The sequence below is a fragment of the Pyrus communis genome, chromosome 4, assembly GCF_963583255.1.
Source record: "Pyrus communis chromosome 4, drPyrComm1.1, whole genome shotgun sequence".
Classification (NCBI taxonomy): domain Eukaryota; kingdom Viridiplantae; phylum Streptophyta; class Magnoliopsida; order Rosales; family Rosaceae; genus Pyrus; species Pyrus communis.
Genome location: NC_084806.1, coordinates 28,693,341 through 28,710,552, shown reverse-complemented (window position 1 = coordinate 28,710,552; position 17,212 = coordinate 28,693,341). Strand labels below are relative to the sequence as shown.

Sequence of the window (17,212 nt, the reverse complement as noted above, 5' to 3'; positions counted from 1 at the left end):
ACCCTGGTCGTGCGAACGTAATGGCTGATGCACTTAGCAGGAAGTCACAGGGCCGTATTAATGCGTTGTACGCTAGTCGTATTCCTCTTTTGGCGGACTTGCGTGCTACGGGAGTGAGGTTAGAGGCAGAAGATCGAGAAGTGGCGTTACTCGCTAATTTCCAAGTTAGACCAATACTTGTTGATCGGGTGCTTGAAGCTCAGGTAGTTGATCGGGAGACTCAAGAATTAATTCAAGCCCGAGATCAAGGAAGGAGAAGAGACCTCAGAGTTCGTGATTCGGATGGCATGTTGATGCTAGAGGGTAGAATGTTCGTGCCTAATAATGTGGAGTTGAAGAAAGAAATTCTCGATAAAGCATATATCTCGGCTTACGCCATGCATCCAGGAGCTACTAAAATGTACCATACCATTCGACCATTTTATTATTGGCTGGGTATGAAGAGGGAGATAGCCGAGTATGTGAGCAGGTGTGCTGTTTGTCAGCAGGTTAAAGCAGAAAGGAAGAAGCCGTTTGGGTTATTGTAGCTGCTTCCCGTTCCAGAGTGGAAATGGGAAAATATCACTATGGATTTTGTGTACAAGCTCCCGCGTACACATAATGGCTTTGACGGCATTTGGGTGATCGTTGATCGGCTCACTAAATCGGTACATTTTATTCCAGTGAGAGAGAAGTATTCTTTGAGCCGTTTAGCGGAGTTGTTTATCTCGAAGGTTGTGAAGTACCATGGTGTCCCTGTGAGTATTGTCTCGGATCGTGATCCACGATTTACATCGAAGTTTTGGGTGGCTTTTCAGGAAGCTTTGGGCACGAGACTACTTTACAGTACGGCGTATCATCCATAGACAGACGGACAGTTAGAGAGAACCATTCAAACGTTGGAGGATATGCTGCGAGCTTCAGTGTTACAGTTCGGTGATGCTTGGCACCAGCGGTTAGATTTGATGGAATTTGCTTACAACAACAGTTTCCATTCGAGTATCGGCATGGCACCATTTGAGGCATTGCATGGTAGATCTTGTCGCACTCCATTATGTTGGTTAGAGGTTGGAGAAAGAGTCTTAGTGGGTCCGGAGATTGTTGAGGAGACTACTCAGAATGTTCAGGTAATTAAGTCTAACCTGAAAGCAGCTCAGGACAGGCAGAAAAGTTTAGCAGATTGGCATGCTACGGACAGAGTGTATGAGGTCGGAGACTGGGTATTTCTGAAGCTTTCACCATGGAGAGGTGTCGTGCGATTTGGAAAGAAGAGGAAGTTGAGTCCCAGGTACATCGGACCATACATGGTCACAGAACGAGTTGGTGAGGTAGCTTACAGGTTGGAGTTGCCTCCGGAGTTGGCTAGAGTGCATAACGTTTTTCACGTGTCTATGCTCCGACATTATGTTGCTGATCCATCTCATGTGATACCTCCTCAACCGTTAAAGATTAATCCAGATTTGACGTATGACGAGGAACCGGTGACGATCATCGATTGGAAGGAGAAAGTTCTGAGGAACAAGACGGTGAACTTAGTGAAAGTTTTGTGGAGGAATCATTCGGTTGAGGAAGCTACGTGGGAGACAGAAGATCAGATGAGGGATTTGTATCCTAGATTGTTCTTTGACCACTAGGGGTTGTTTTGAATTTCGGGAAGAAATTCTATTAAGGTGGGTAGGTTATGACATCCCGTCCCGAAATTATCTAAAACGTACGTGTGAAATTACAAATTTACCCCTAGTTCGTTTCCGTCATGTTTTTGGTTACTTGGTGTGGTGTTGGCAGGTGCTGGGCCACACACACACCCTCACCTTCACTGTCTCTCTGTCTCTATCCTTTTCTCTGTCTCTGTCCCGTGTCTCTCTCTCCCTTCCCATTCACCATAAACGTACGGACAAACACACAACTCACTCAAACGTCGACACATTGAAGGAACCAAGTACATTTTCGAACTCGTGAAGCTTGTGCGAGTGCAACCATACCATTTTCAGGTGAGAACTTCGACGTTTTCACGTCGATTTCACAAGCTCCGATTTGAGTACTATTCATGCAAACTTATTGTAGCATGTTTTTGGGATTTTTAAGCTCGTAGGTAGCTTGGTGGTGTCACAAGGAGTCTCGGAGTACTTAGTTGGACGAATTTGGACGTCGGGATAGCTTGGTTCGAAGTTGGCCGGTTTTGGTTTGTGTGGACAGGTATGATCTAGTGATTTTTAGCCCTTGAAACTTGTATAACGTTGTTCTACTAGTCTAGGGCTTCAATTTGGTGTAAAAATCGTGAAAAATGGTTGAGAATCGAGTGAGAAAACACGATTTGAAGTTTTTCCAGTTTTACGGCGCCGGCGACGTCGCCGGAGGCTCGCCGGAGAAGGTGACGGAATATTCCGTCAAATCTGACGGAATATTCCTGACGCCGTTGACGGAATCCGTTAGAACTAACGGAATATTCCTCACGGCGTCAGTTGACGCCGTCAGCGTGCCAGGCACGTGCCTGTGCGTGGCCGGCGCGTGTGGCCGTGCCTTGGCCGGCGTGTGGGGGCGCGTGTGGCGGTGGAAATTTTTTCTAAAAATATGGTTGTGATCCTGAGGTTGTGTAGAGCACGTTGGTATATTCATTTGTCCAATTTGAGCAATGTATGAGAAGTTATTACGAGAAGTTGGTTATGTGCTTTAAAATTAACGTTTTTGTAGTTGTTTCGCGTATAGGTGATACGTATCCCGAGGACGAGCGTGGTCACTCGAGGCAGGGGGGCTACGACCCTTCCACTTACCAGTGAGTGGGCTTTTGGTTTTCCATATATACCTATATACATTTATATTCCCAGAAATGGTTTAAAAAGGGTTATTTGTGTTATGCCATGCACCATATTATCATTCTTTATGCATCATCACATGCATTAGTAGTTGCATATATATATATATATATATACATATGCATATTGGGTGCTGTGGACGCACAGGTAAGTGCCAGGTAAGTGGTATTCATATTTACATTCAGTAATAGTTTAAGATGCTTAGAGAGCTGATAACCTGCACCCCCGGTGTTAGTGCTCCCGCCCAGAGTAGGGCACAGTCCTTCACGTGATGTTCACCTCCCGCACCACACGCTCAGCTTAGATCCAAGTTAGGTGCACAGTCCTGTCGTACAGACCACTTTAGGTGGTTCCAACTCGTAGGTGACCCGCGATTATTCGCACAGCCTTCACGTGATCGTAGCACTAGAGCGTATATATATGTTACACCCAGGCCTGTCGTACAGACCACTTTAGGTGGTTCCGACTCGTGGGCAGGTTCAGTTATTGAGTTTGAGATTTGAGCTCTATATGCAGCCGTATAGGTCACGTTAGGTGACTCCGACTGCCAGATTATTTGTTATTGATATGATTTATACCTGAGCACTTGCATTTCATTATAAGGTTCCGACATGGCATATTTTTGAGCATGATTGGCATACCCTTGAGCATGTTTGGCACATCTATATACATACGTATATATGTTTATTTTCTGGGAAGTATACAGGTTTTACGGCGAGGGGTTAGATTGTGTTTTACTAAACGGTTTTAGAAAAGATTTGTTTTTGCCCACTCACACTTTTGTTTTGCGCCCCTCCAGGTTCTAGTTGCTTAGCAGTTTCGGTGGTTTCCCAGAGGGTTCTCCCGGCTTTTCTGATAGATACTCACCAGCGTAGGGTCACCTTCGGGTGTACTATTGTCGCATCTTTTCTTTTGGACTGCTGTAGACTTGCTCTAAACTTGTGTCTCACTTACGCTAGCACTTGTTTTAGTACTTTGTATGCTAGTTTTAAATTATTCTTACTTTTCATATTACTATCTTAGTAGCTTCCGCACGTGCACATGGTTACGTCACCTCTGTGTGACGGCCAGCACGCCCTGATCTCGGTCGGGGTGTGTCATTATTCATTTTACAAAATCCTCAATTTTCATTGATCATCATAACATAAGATTTTATGGTATCCACTAGTGTGAACATTTTAAATTGAAGATCGAATTCATTCATTGTATTCATATAGGGTCAAGGAGTGTAGTTGTAAAAAAATTATCAAAATCGGAGTTAAAATAACCGTTAAATCATGATTTTTCGTTGATAACCGTAAAAAAGTTTTGTCCCATTACTTGATCTCTTAATCTTTTTTTTTTTTGCGATTTTTGGTGTATGCGATCTTGAAGCATATACAAACAAGTTTGACGGTTGGATTGTTGAAATTAGTTTCGTAAAATGCATATCCCATCAAAACGATAGATTCACTAACACTTAAAGTTTATTTATACTTTCATAAAGTATAACATAAGATTTTGTGATATCCACTAGTGTAAATATTTTAAATTGAGAATCGAATTCATTCATTGTATTCATATAGGGTCAAGGAGTGTAGCTGTAAAAAAATCATCAAAATCGGAGTTAAAATAACCGTTAAATCGTGATTTTTCGTTGATAATAGTCGAAAAGTTTTGTCCCATTACTTGATCTCTGAATGTATTTGTTTTTTGCAATTTTTGGCGTATGCGATCTCAAAGTATATACAAACATGTTTGACGTTTGGATTGTTGAAACTAGTTTCCTAGAATGCGTATCCCATCAAAACAATAGATTCACTAACACTTAAGAGTTTATTCATACTTTCATTAAGTACAACATGAGATGTATCCACCAGTGTAAATATTTTAAATTGAAGATCGAGTTCATTCATTGTATTCACATAGGGTCAAAGAGTGTAGCTGTAAAAAATCATCAAAATCGGAGTTAAAATAACCGTTAAATCGTGATTTTTTGTTGATAACCGTAGAAAAGTTTTGCCCGTTACTTGATCTCTGAATGTTTGTTTTTGGAAAATTTTAGTGTATACGATCTCGAAGCATATACAAACAAGTGTGACGGTTGGATCGTTGAAATTAGTTTCGTAGAATGCGTATCTCATCAAAACAATAGGTTCACTAACACTTAAGAGTTTATTCATACTTTCATTAAGCATAACATAAGATTTTGTGGTATTCACTAGTGTAAATATTTTAAATTGAAGATTGAATTCTTTCATTGTATTTATATAGGGTCAAGGAGTGTAGTTGCAAAAAGTCATCAAAATCGGAGTTAAAATAACCGTTAAATTGTGATTTTTCATTTATAATCGTTGAAATGTTTTGTCCCGTTACTTGATCTCTGAATGTTTTTTTTGTTTTTTGCAATTTTTGGCGTATGCGGTCTCGAAGTATATACAAACATGTTTGACGGTTGGATTGTTGAAACTAGTTTCGTAGAATGCGTATCCCATCAAAACAATAGATTCACTAACACTTAAAGAGTTTATTCATACTTTCTTTAATTATAACATAATCCACCAGTGTAAATATCTTAAATTGAAGATCGAGTTCATTCATTGTATTCATATAGGTTCAAGGAGTGTAGCTGTAAAAAAATCATCAAAATCGGAGTTAAAATAACCGTTAAAGCGTGAATTTTTGTTGATAACCGTCGAAAATTTTTGTCCAGTTACTTGATCTCTAAATGTTTGCTTTTTGTGATTTTTCTGATGCGATCTCGAAGCATATACAAACAAGTTCGACGGTTGAATCGTTGAAATTAGTTTCCTAGAATTCGTATCCCATTAAACTCAATGGTATATATATATATATTTATTAAGTAGATTTAAATTTATTTATTTTGTACGTATAACACTTAAGAAATTGAATGGTATGTATATTTAAGCCGATCCAATGGTCACCAATTTTTAATATTTAATTTAATATATATATATACACATAATTATTATAGTTTTTAGGGGTATAAAATTGTTAAATTAATAAATATATATATATATATATATATATAATTATAGTATTTTTTAGGGTTATAAAATTATTAAATTAATATTTTGCTTATCGTGTATCGTGTTACCTACGTGTATACCCGAACCAACCCTTTATCTTAACAGGTGCTTATCAGGTTGTCTGATAACGACCCGATTCGTTATCATGTCGACCCGAACACCTATTAATTTCGTGTCGTATCGGATTATTGGGTTGTGTCAGGAATTGCCAGGCCTAGTCTCACCCTAAGCCTCTACTCCTGATTGCGAGTTGCCAAGTGACTTGATTGACATCTGAGTGGACCTGCCCCTGAAACCTTGCACTATAAAGTTGTCAGGTTTCCCATGTGCCTTTGGTGGTTCGAAAACACTTTACATATCTCAGTCAGGCTGAGCTAGTCGGGGGCCAACTTTAGCACTTGAGAGTATTCTCTTCTAAGCTCCTTGGGCTTTTTGATCTCCCTTGGGCTTTGACTTTACCTTGGGCTTTTCGTGGCCTCTTTCTCGGCCTACACTATTATGCGAGACTAAAAGTGCTCCACATTAACAAATAATGTTAGAGACACCAATTAAATTTGTACTTGAATTCAAGTGAATTTGATTGATAGTTTAATATCACCTTCTTTTTTATTTTTTCTTTTTTATTTTTTTATTTTTTTTCAAATTGCTTGTAATGTGTATAATGACTTTGAAATCGTAATTGGTGTAAGAACAAATTTCATTAGTTTTTGTTTCACAATAAATATTCAGATTTTATGATTAAATAACAATTTTTATTTTTATTTTTATTTATTTTTTTATGTTAAAAAAAAAAAAGTTTTGCAGGGAGGGGAGGCTACCTCATCCCAGATCCAGGACATATCACAAATCTCTTTAAGAACTTACTAATGGGGTTTTATTGTTTTTATAGATTGTTTACCAAGAGGATTGCCGAAAACAATGTTTATTGTCTAAAAACCAAAAGGGTAAAAAACAATATACTAAAAAGAAAGCCCGGCAAACCACTTAATCTTCTACTGTTAAGTACACCATTTCAAAGCGTCCATGGTCACCATATTTGACTGCCAAAGTCTTTTGATAACCATACCAATTTTTAGCGTTACATTCGCAAAGTATGTCTAGGGCATCACATGTGCATGAGTAGTGTTTAGTAGTAATATCGTGTTTATTGATAATTAATAATTACCAAACACTTAATGTATCATGATAGTTAGAAAGAAAGAATTTTAAGAGATCGAATTGGTGCACGTGTCTTTTGTTTATTTCTTGTGTTATGCTGCTTGATAGTATTCATGGAGCATTTTTGCTTACCACCCCTAAACAATGGTGTTTGCTCACTATACACTTAATCATTTGTGACGTGTCCTTACACTTAACCTTGGTTATTTTTTTTTTTCAAAATTGAAAAGGTAACATTTAATGTAAAAGTTAACTAGAATTAAGTAAAAAGATACGTGACAGATGATTAGATAGATGGTGAGCATACATCATAGTTCAGGATAGTGAGCAAAAATACTTTCTGGTATTCAAGCACCGCATCTTTTTGAAAATCAAATGACGCTTTTATTTCCTAATTTTTACGCTTGAATTTCAAATGGATTATTGTGAGCTCAGATTTGTATTATAGGTCTGATACTAATATTGGCTTGCATTAAATAATTCATAAATTTAATAAATGTTGAACGAAAATATGGATGTCAAACTTGAATAGTTTAGAATTAAATTTCAATTCATTCAGGAGAAAATAAAAGAGAAGGGTAAATTACATTCTATCACCTCAACTTTAAGTATCACATATTTTGGACATTATAATGTCATATATCACTTTACGATTTCACTGATTACAATGTCAGACATTAATTTACAAATTATTAGACCTCATTTACATATTTCTGTTAATTGCTGACTTAGCAAACGTTGTGCCCACTATTTCTTCCAAGCATATTGAGATATTAATTAAATCTAAACTATCTACTAATAGAACCTTTTTTGTCAATTAAAAGAAAGTGAAAATATTATTTAGTTTTCTATCACACCAAAAAATGATGGGCAATATGTAATTCAAATATCCAAATTTTACTTTTTTTTTATTGAAACATCATCTATAGATGATGTTAAGATATATCTAATATTAAAAAAAACAAAAACGAAAACCTTCCATCCCCACTCCCACCCACCTTCTCTCTCTCTCTCTCTCTCTCTCTCTCTCTCTCTTTCCTTCTTATTTTAAAAATAAAAATAAAAAGTGTTCATACACACAAAATGATGTTCATATACATAAAATGTATATGCATATACTAGTATAATTAATGAAGGATTTTTCCTTTTTCTAAACGAAATTAAATTAATGAAAGAAACTCTCTCCCTTCTCCGTCCAATCCATCTTTCTTGTCCATCTCTTCCCACCCATCTTCCCTGTCCCTCTCTTCCCACCCATCTTCCACGTTGCTCGACCCGCGGTTCATGTCCATTAACCCGGTTGTCTGGGTTTCCTCTTCGTTGTTCAATGCGACGGCTGCCTTAGATGGAGGAAGCGTCAGAGTAGTAGAGAATGGCTTGGCAGAGCTTTTTCGGGTCGTAGAAAACGGGCGTTGGGAAGTCGCGGGTCATCGTTCAGCAGACGGGGAATATGACTTGGATGCAAGTGGGTTGAAAGCAGAGTTGACTTTTGGGGATTTTTGGCAGCGGAGCCAGGAGAGCTCGCTGCCAGTGTCGATGGTGGAAAGAGAGGGACGGGGAAGATGGGTGGAGAGAGAGAGGACGAAGAAGATGGATTGGAGGGAGAAGAGTGGGAGAGTTTTTTTTCATTAATTTAATTTTGTTAAGAAAAAAAAAATCTTTCATTAATTAATATCTCAATACACTTGGAAGAAGGGGTGGGTCTCGCGCCTGCCATGATAGTAATTAACAGACAATTTGACGGAATATGTGATGGTGATCTAATATTGCAACGAATTTGTAAATTGATATATGACATTGTAATATTCCAAACACGAAATATCAAATTATTGGGTGACCCAAAATTGAGGTAGTAAAATGTTGTTTATCCCAAATAGAAATAAGGATTAATATTAGTTTACTACCTTAAAGTTTTGTAGTTTTCAACATTTTGTGCATGAAGTTTTTTTCATCACAGAGTCATTCCTCAAGTCTTAATTTTGGGACGGTCTCATACATCATTTAAGTTGGCTGGTAAGTTAGCCTTAAACTAGTGATGTGATACCCATGTGGACAATGACTAAGCATCATGTATCATTAGGGTCCAAGTGAAAATTAAAAAAAAAATTAAACAATTAAAAAAAATTAAATAAAAAAAAGGGACAATGATCGGCCATTTATGGGGACGAAGGTGAAGGCCAAACAAAGCCCATCACCTCCTTCTCTCCTCCCGCTGCAACATCTCTCGTTCCGGTAACTCACTTGCATGCCACCACTTGTCTCACCCCCTTCGACGCCTAGAAATCCCGCTCCATCAACAACTCTAACGTCATCGCCGACTCCGGCGTTGAGATCCTCGACACCTGGCTCAACACCCCCATCAAATTTCTTGTTCGGCCTCCAATTCTAAACTTTAGCCGCCCGAAGTTGAGTCATTCCGCGTCAACTCGATCCAATGCCCAAAATTGGGGCAAATAAAATTTTGAGGATTAGGGTTGGGTGCAGCTTGATCTAGGGAGAGAGAAAGGAGGGGAGGTGAAGAGGGTGGATGAGAGGGATAAGGTGGATCGGGTAGGTGAAGAGGGAAGAAGTGGGTGCGGGTTGTGGAGGAGAGAACAGATGGGTGCGGGTTGCACAGGAGAGAAGGGATGGGGGTGAGGTAGGAGACGAGTGGGTCAATAAGGATTTTTATTTATTTATAATTTTTTTAATATCCACGTGGGATTGACACGTGACACCCAGTTATTGTCTATGTGCGCACCACGTCATCAATTAGTGGGTGTTCTAATGGAAAACTTAATGGATGTATGAAAGTGTTACATAATTATAACTTTAAATACCAGATTGGAATGAAAAAAATTTCATTACCAAATGTTGAAAACTAAAAAACTTTAGGTAGTAAATTGAGATTAAAAAGGATGGAAAGAGAGAAGTGGGGTTGGACGCGAGGCCCAAAGCCTAAGGGTGAAGAAGAAGCATCCAATCTAGTTGGGGTGATAACTAATTTATTTATTTTTGAACAAACGATATATGTACTATAGGAAATGTGAGCTTAGCGTTATAATGAGTTAGTAATAATATAATTCAAATTCAACTTAAGACCTCTCATCTACAAATAAAAGAAATACACCAATAAACGGACGGCAAAAACCGATTTTGTATTTTGAATCCCACAAAAAGGGGCAGAGGGAACGCCACTGTCTCTTCTCTCTGCTCTCATCATCTCATGTCGATGTCGTCCTCTCAAAAACACGAGTCAGTCGTCTGTCAGCGACTCACACTAAAACATCATTCCAAAAGTTCCACATCTGCCATCTCTCTCTCCTCCCTCTGCAAGTAAGTAGAACTTCTTCTCGCTCCCCTCTCTCTAAATTTATCAATTTTTTATATCGATAAGAAAAAATCAAAAAGTGATAAAAACCCAATCTTCTCCCGCTCCATGCATCCAGATCTCACATGCGTGGTTAGTGATGTCATTTGAATCACATTTGGAGGGCCAAGTCCCAAGGGCATTGGAGTAGTGGAGCCTGCCTGGGCAGACGGAGGGAAGAAGATGGGATCGGGCGGCAGCAAAGCGACGATGTCGTCGGCATTGCCTTCTTCGACGTCGTCGTTTGGTGGAAATGACCGGAACCGGAGGCGTCGATCCAAATCCAAATGCCGCCGACTATTCAAGTCGTCATCTTGTCTGCGACTTAGAACCAAATCTCGATCTCACGACTGCGACAATGAACACCAGGTCCCTCTTTCTTCTTCTTTTTGAATTTAATTCCTGTTTTACCCCTGTATTCTGAATTTTTATTCAATTTTCTTTGAGTTTGAGCATGAATGTCTGAATTTTCGTTGGCGTTTGGACCACAATCTTTAATCTTACTTCATTTTATTAGCAACAGAAAGAAATTAATAATAATTTTCAACTATTTTTCAGGATAATAGGTTAATTATTTCTTACACTATTTTTTTAAAATCATATACATGTTAATTAAATAAATGCTTTAGAAGTTATAATTGTGGTTCTGGACAGTAAGTATATAGGTGTCAAGGTTTGTACAAGAGTGTTAAAATGATGGAAAGAAGATCGGAGAGTTGCGTTTCGTTCTAATAAATGTTTTCAACTTGGTATTGTTAAACTATTTTTGGTTTGCTTTCGTTATATAGCGAAAATACGGGAATAAAAGCAGGATTTTGTTAATTAAGCTTTGGTTATTTTGCCTCAGCTCTTGTGAAGTTGAATTAATTTTTCCCATGTAGAAAGTTCCCTCCCAAATCAATAATGTAGCAATCTTGTCCAAGGCTGCATTGTTAAGGGTGGCTACTTTTAGCAACACTTCCAATACACATCTACTCTCGGCTGTATTTAGGCCTCGTGATGGAGAGATTCTCTCATGTAACTAGTTTACCACGTGTCAGTTGTCTACGGTAGTGCACTTTTTGAACACTTTGGATGTGACGCTAGTAGGACTAAATATTGTTTGCATGAGAGGATCTCTCCTCGTGATGAGAATCTGTCTAGAACCTAGCAGTCCTTGTTATTCCAACCTAGGTCGTCCTTCTTTCCCACCACCGTCCCTGTCAACAACCTATGTAAGAACTGTCAGGAAAATATAATGGCTTTCGAAAGCTAACCCAAATCTTAAAGAATAGATTTGTAGTAAGTTAGTAACCTTCGTATGTGATCTTTGGAAATCTATTAAATGTTACACCTCCTAACCCTTAAAAAATGTTCACCGACATCAAATCTTTTAGCTTTTCTATCTTGTTAGCAAGCGAAGAAACTCTGGAATGAAACCCAACTATATATTGAATCCTAATATCCATTTGTACTATGGAAAATTTTCTCACCAAAGATGTATTTCAAAGAGGAGCATGCCTGCCGTACATTTAGGGTATTTTATAAACCAGGAATCACATTTACTTGTAAACCTTTAACCGTTAAAAAAGTAGCAGGTTTTTCACATGGGATTTTCTTTATTCATGGTTGCTTCTGTTTTCCTGATACAAGACTTCTATATTTTCCCTGCTACCAAACATAGGTATTTGGAAAATGTTTCTGGTACGCTGTCATTTGAAATTTTTATCTATCTATATGGCTGGTGTTAATTGGCCACAAATTATTAAAGGAACTAAAGTGGACTCATGCTTTAGGTTTGTGATCATCGGAACAAAGAAATCAGGAATAATGCTCCATGTGCAAGCCTGAATGACACAGAGCCAGATCATGCAAACATTGAATGTTTCAGAAAGGTTAAAGTTGAACAACCTGATGAAATGCCTTGTATAACTCCAAATGTTGAGCTGAATGAATGGGCTCAGGCTAGTATCACTGATACTGCTTCCATAACTGCTAGCAGCTCTGCCCAACCTTCTGCTACTCCAACTTTGAACACTTCAAGTCGTTTCCTTTCTCGCTTTAGCTTCATTCCAGGTAATGTAAGCTTTAGGTTGAGCCGAGCAACAAGTGTAGGGTCATCCAGGTCTTATCCTCTATCTTCGACAAGTCTCACAATACTGAACAATGAGGATGAGCTTCATCTACATGCAAGGCCTGCTAGCAGTTTGATAGATACAGATGAAAGCCAACAAGCCAATGGCTTTCTTCCAGAATCAAGGGTTAATAGGATGCCAACACATATTTATAACCACACTTCTGGCAATGTACAATTAAATACTCTGGGATCTGTTTTTTCAGACCACTTGCAAGATAGCCAAACAAATTCTTCTAGACGTGCTGTTGGTAGAAATGCTAACAGTGCAATAATGGGGGTTGGTGTAAACTTGTGTTCTACTAGAATTCATAATGAAATAGGGAGCAACAGAACAAGACCTTCTGATAGGCGTTCAGGAGCTCGGGAACCTGTTGAACGGAATGTTCGTTTCAGCAGAACCTTAAGTGTTGGAAGACTTCGTGACAGGGTACTTCGTCGATCATCATTATCTGATTTAACGTTTTCTTCTTTGCAACAAGAAGTGAGAGATACAAATCAGAGGGATGATACACGGAGTTTGGAACCTGAAGGTAATGTTGTAAACTCTGAAAATGGGTCTGGTTATTCTCCTAATATGTCTAGTTCATTGTTTGGCATTCAAGACTATGGAGTGGAAACATCAAGACCAAGAGAAGCTAGGTATCATGATCTACTTGAACACAGATCAAATTTCCTAGAGCGGAGGAGAAGAATACGATCTCAGGTTTGTTTCTTTTTCACACAGTAATTTTTGGTGCTTTGAGTGAGATTGAATAGAATAATAAATAGCATTTAGGCTCATAATCTTCTAAACGGATGTTTAATAATTGCAACCTTACCTTTATTGCTAATCCAATGCACCAACCAGTTGGCTGCCCCTTATGGACATTACTATGCCCATTGTTCCTGGTGGTTAGTTTATAGGTATAACTTGTGTGGAACTTTGTTAAAGGGAGCACTGAAACTTACAATCTGTTCTTGATACATTTTCCTCTCTCATATATTTCTTAATATAAATTTATAATTTACTTAATTACCTTGTGAAACTTTTTGGTTTGCTGATGCACATGTTTATTTTTTGTAGGTTCGTGCACTTCAGCGGTTGGGGAGCCGCTTCGAAAACACGTCTGGACATGAGAGGTCTTGTATCTTATCTGGTCAACAGAGAACAGGTCGTTGTACGTGTCGTACGAGTAATCGAGATACCCGTCCAAATGATGACAACAGTGCTAGGGCTAGCATATCAAGAATAGTTATGTTAGCTGAGGCTTTGTTTGAGGTAATGTTAATATGTGATTACCTTTTTGTCGTTCAGTTTCCTTATTAATTATATAACTTGAACAGTTTGGACGTAATTTAATTAGGTTCTGGATGAAATTCACCAGCAATCCGTGGTTTTATCTTCCCGGCCTTCTGTATCTTCAATTGGATCTGTTCCTGCTCCGAATGAAGTTGTAGAATCTTTGCCTGTCAAATTGTTTTCGAAGTTGCAAAAAGATCAGTATGAGGAGGCTGCACAGTAAGTATCCAAGTCTATCTAATATTCAGCATTCAGTTCACTGTGTATCTTTGAAGGAGTTGCTGACCTGATTCAGTATGTTGCCAGTGTACAAGAATTTATCTGCTTGCGCTTTTTGAGATGCAAGTGAATGTTTAGCCAAGGAGATCTGTTCCATTAGTTGCTTTAATCACTGAACAAACTATTTGAGAATTTAACATAGATTTTCGTAGTGCTAGTTAATAAGAGAGTCAAGCTTGTGTGTGTGTATATAAATTAAAAAATAACTTCCAACTTCTGGTCATTTTGGTTACATGCTTCTTTTCTTATCATAGTCATCACTTCATGTTGACTCAAACATAGACAAAGCCACAGTATTTTAGGTTTAGTGTTTGACGCCAACAGTTTAGGAAATTAGGTATCGCTTGTAGGTGCATTATAACATTTTGGGTTGTCTAGCACAACTGTGCAAGTTTCATTCTTCAGAGAGTCCAGTTCAAACAAAAATACCTAAGGTTATTATCTTGGTTTTTGATTTATGGAGTTGGAACAAAAGCATGAAAACAGCTAATTTCACAGCATTGTTCAGTGCTGAGCCGCTCCTACATGCCCAACCATATGTAGAATCCCAGTAGTTTCTATCCATATTTGAAAAGCATTCTAAATCACTACAAGCATGAAAACAGCTATAAATACAGCATTATTGAGTGCTGAGCGGCTCCTGAGTGCCTAACCATATGTGGAATCTCAGTATCTGTCCTTATTTGAAAAGCATTCAAAATTTCAAGAAGCATATTGGCTTGCAGTTAATATTTGAACCTCCTGAGTCGAGTTCTACATCCTTGTTTTAGATTATTCTCATTTTTCTACAAGAAATAAATTGCAAGAATGGATAAGATTTTCAAGCAACCTAAAAATAGTACAATAAATTTGCAATCCGTGAGCATCCAGATGACTGTCAATTAGTGGATTGAGAGGATGTTCCTAATGCAATGGTTTATACATTTTGGGTTATGAATATCTTTATCTTTCCTTGTTCATCTCTACTTGACTTAACATTAGCTTTTAGAAATGGTACCGAAAATTAGTTAGCATTGTGTGTAAACATGTGGATGTAATATACATGTGTGCGTTGATATTAAATTTATAATCTGATGTGTGTTGTTGGAGGTACATCATCTCTCTTGGTTAGCAAAAGGAAGTGTCTTTAGAAAGACAATTTTTTATGGGCCAATTATAACATGAATTCGATATCTATGTTTGATTTTTTTTTTTTTTTTTCTTTCCAAAATGGCATTTTTTAGGTTAAGAAAATGAATGCAAGTTGCATCTCTTTAATATGGAATGAGTTTAATAACTTTTGCTTTGCGTATCCTGTAATGCAACAGATGCTACATATGCCTTGTGGAGTATGAAGAAGGAGACAGAATGAGAATACTGCCTTGCCATCATGAGTTTCATAAAACTTGTATTGACAAGTGGCTCAAGGAGATTCACAGGTTCGAATAAATTTTCTGCTTTTGAATCTTCTAGTATGACCATTTTAAACAGATACATACTTTATTGACCTGAATAACATGGTACGATGAGTGCTTTTGCAATATACTTTATATGTTCTGGCCATGATACTGTTGAAAGTGGTTTTGCTAAATTTAGTATACTAGTTGGGTTGGAAAAGATAAATTGTCCTTCTGGCTTTTTGCGTGTTTAGTAGTAGTGCTCGCATGGTAGTACTTGGTGGTCTGATACATGATGGTATTGGTAGGGTAAGCTTGAATTAGAAAATGGTGGTTATTCATGGTAATATGTTGAAGTTAACCAGACGGATGGTGAGAATGCATATTATACCCCAGACCTTTAGATCAGGTGGCATTGGGAGAGTGGGTAAAATGTTTAGGTCCTAGGTCCAAAACTTGTAAAAAAAGGAAAATTCCTTTCCATTGTTTGCTGGATGGCCAAAATTTGCTTGTTTTGATATATTTAACTGACCAGTAACTCTCCGATTTTATCTTTCATTAATTACTGATCTATTCCCCCGTATGTTTTATAGTTGGAGATAACTTCTGATTTTGATTTACCTTTTCATTTCCCTCTCTGAGCTCTACTTGAACTCATTGCTCAAATCTTTTTTCTGGAAACACAAATCCTATGTATCTCACTGCCACTGATTGTCTGGTTTTTTTATTGCACCTAATGAAACACTGATTAGCTCCATTATTTTGTTTCCATGATAAGTTTTAGAGTTTTCCCAGTTCTTGGTAATTGATTCTCATGCTTGTTGCAGCAGCCAGTTTTCCTCTTTTGGCCTAACAATATAGAATGGAATTTTAAATGTAATACTTCCAAAGGATGCCTCAGGATATTTTATTTCTGAAATGGATCTTATCGAAAACCATTGATATTATAAGAGCCATTTGTTTCCTCGTGCCACCGCTCTAACTAATATAAGTACGAACTAATAAGCTTAACTGGTTTTACTGATAAGCTAACTTTTTGTGCCGGAAGTATCAGTGCCTCTAGTTGCTGACGTTTTCAGTTTGTATTCATATTTTGATGCTACTTCTACCGGATTAGTTTAACTGGTATGCTGTATGCAGGGTATGCCCACTCTGTCGCAGGGATATCTGTAGATCTGATGCATCGCCTGCAGAGAACTGAGACGGTGATTTTTAACTCTTCTTCTGAAGGCCTATGGACAAACAAATACGGAGCAAAGCTTTTTCGAGGCAACGATAAGAAATGTTTGTATCATCTTTTAGGAAGTTCAGTCCTTTTATGCGTGTATCATCATGGCTGCCCTGCCATTGATTGCTCTCATTGCAAAATGTTATATATGTTAAACTTTACTAGAAATGGACTGAACTACGTGCAATCAGCATCACCTCCAGCAAGAGGGAAACGGAGGAAAGGAGAGCCCCCATTGTTGTATCCCAAATTCTGTGCATACTGGATGTTTCCTGAGTTTGTTAACGGTTGATTTTAGTAGAAATGTGTCATGTTCATGTTCAGTTTAGTTCGGTTGAATGGGCTTCGTATGTCTACTTTTATTTAACATGCAAGCATAATGGCTAATTACCACATGCGCAAATGTTGGGTGATCTCGTGTGGAGTTCTTTTGATTTGTATCAAGGGTTGAGATTAAAACATCAAAACCAAATCAATTTATCTCCATTGATATCAATTTCAGTTGTGGGTTGTCGTACATTTCTTGATCATCAGATTACCAAAAGAACATTTATTTATTTATTATTATTTAATATTCAATAGGTTTTACGATTTAGAGTTTTCCGA

The 17,212-nt window shown here is 37.9% G+C and overlaps 1 protein-coding gene across 3 annotated transcripts; it reads left to right on the top strand.

Moving 5' to 3' along the window:
- Positions 1-10,156: 10,156 nt before the first annotated feature.
- LOC137732013 (uncharacterized) lies at positions 10,157-16,945 on the top strand. 3 transcript variants are annotated; one of them, XM_068471296.1, is made up of 7 exons: positions 10,157-10,294; positions 10,408-10,697; positions 12,104-13,147; positions 13,508-13,702; positions 13,809-13,942; positions 15,310-15,420; positions 16,519-16,945. In XM_068471296.1, exons 2-7 carry the CDS (start codon positions 10,512-10,514, stop codon positions 16,577-16,579), a joined length of 1,731 nt encoding a protein of 576 aa, XP_068327397.1. In that variant the 5' UTR covers positions 10,157-10,294; positions 10,408-10,511; the 3' UTR covers positions 16,580-16,945. The 3 variants fall into 3 exon arrangements, with proteins under 3 accessions (XP_068327397.1, XP_068327395.1, XP_068327396.1); XM_068471294.1 differs by having other exon boundaries at positions 13,788-13,942; XM_068471295.1 differs by lacking the exon at positions 10,157-10,294 and having other exon boundaries at positions 10,302-10,697; positions 13,788-13,942.
- The last annotated feature ends 267 nt before the right edge of the window (positions 16,946-17,212 follow it).

Bases quoted from the DNA above. Each gene is read 5' to 3' on its own strand.
- LOC137732013 (XM_068471294.1), top strand. From the start codon at position 10,512: ATGGGATCGGGCGGCAGCAAAGCGACGATGTCGTCGGCATTGCCTTCT. The intron at 13,703-13,787 runs GTAATGTTAATA...TAATTTAATTAG, and splicing joins TAGCTGAGGCTTTGTTTGAG to GTTCTGGATGAAATTCACCA. The intron at 15,421-16,518 runs GTTCGAATAAAT...TGCTGTATGCAG, and splicing joins TGGCTCAAGGAGATTCACAG to GGTATGCCCACTCTGTCGCA.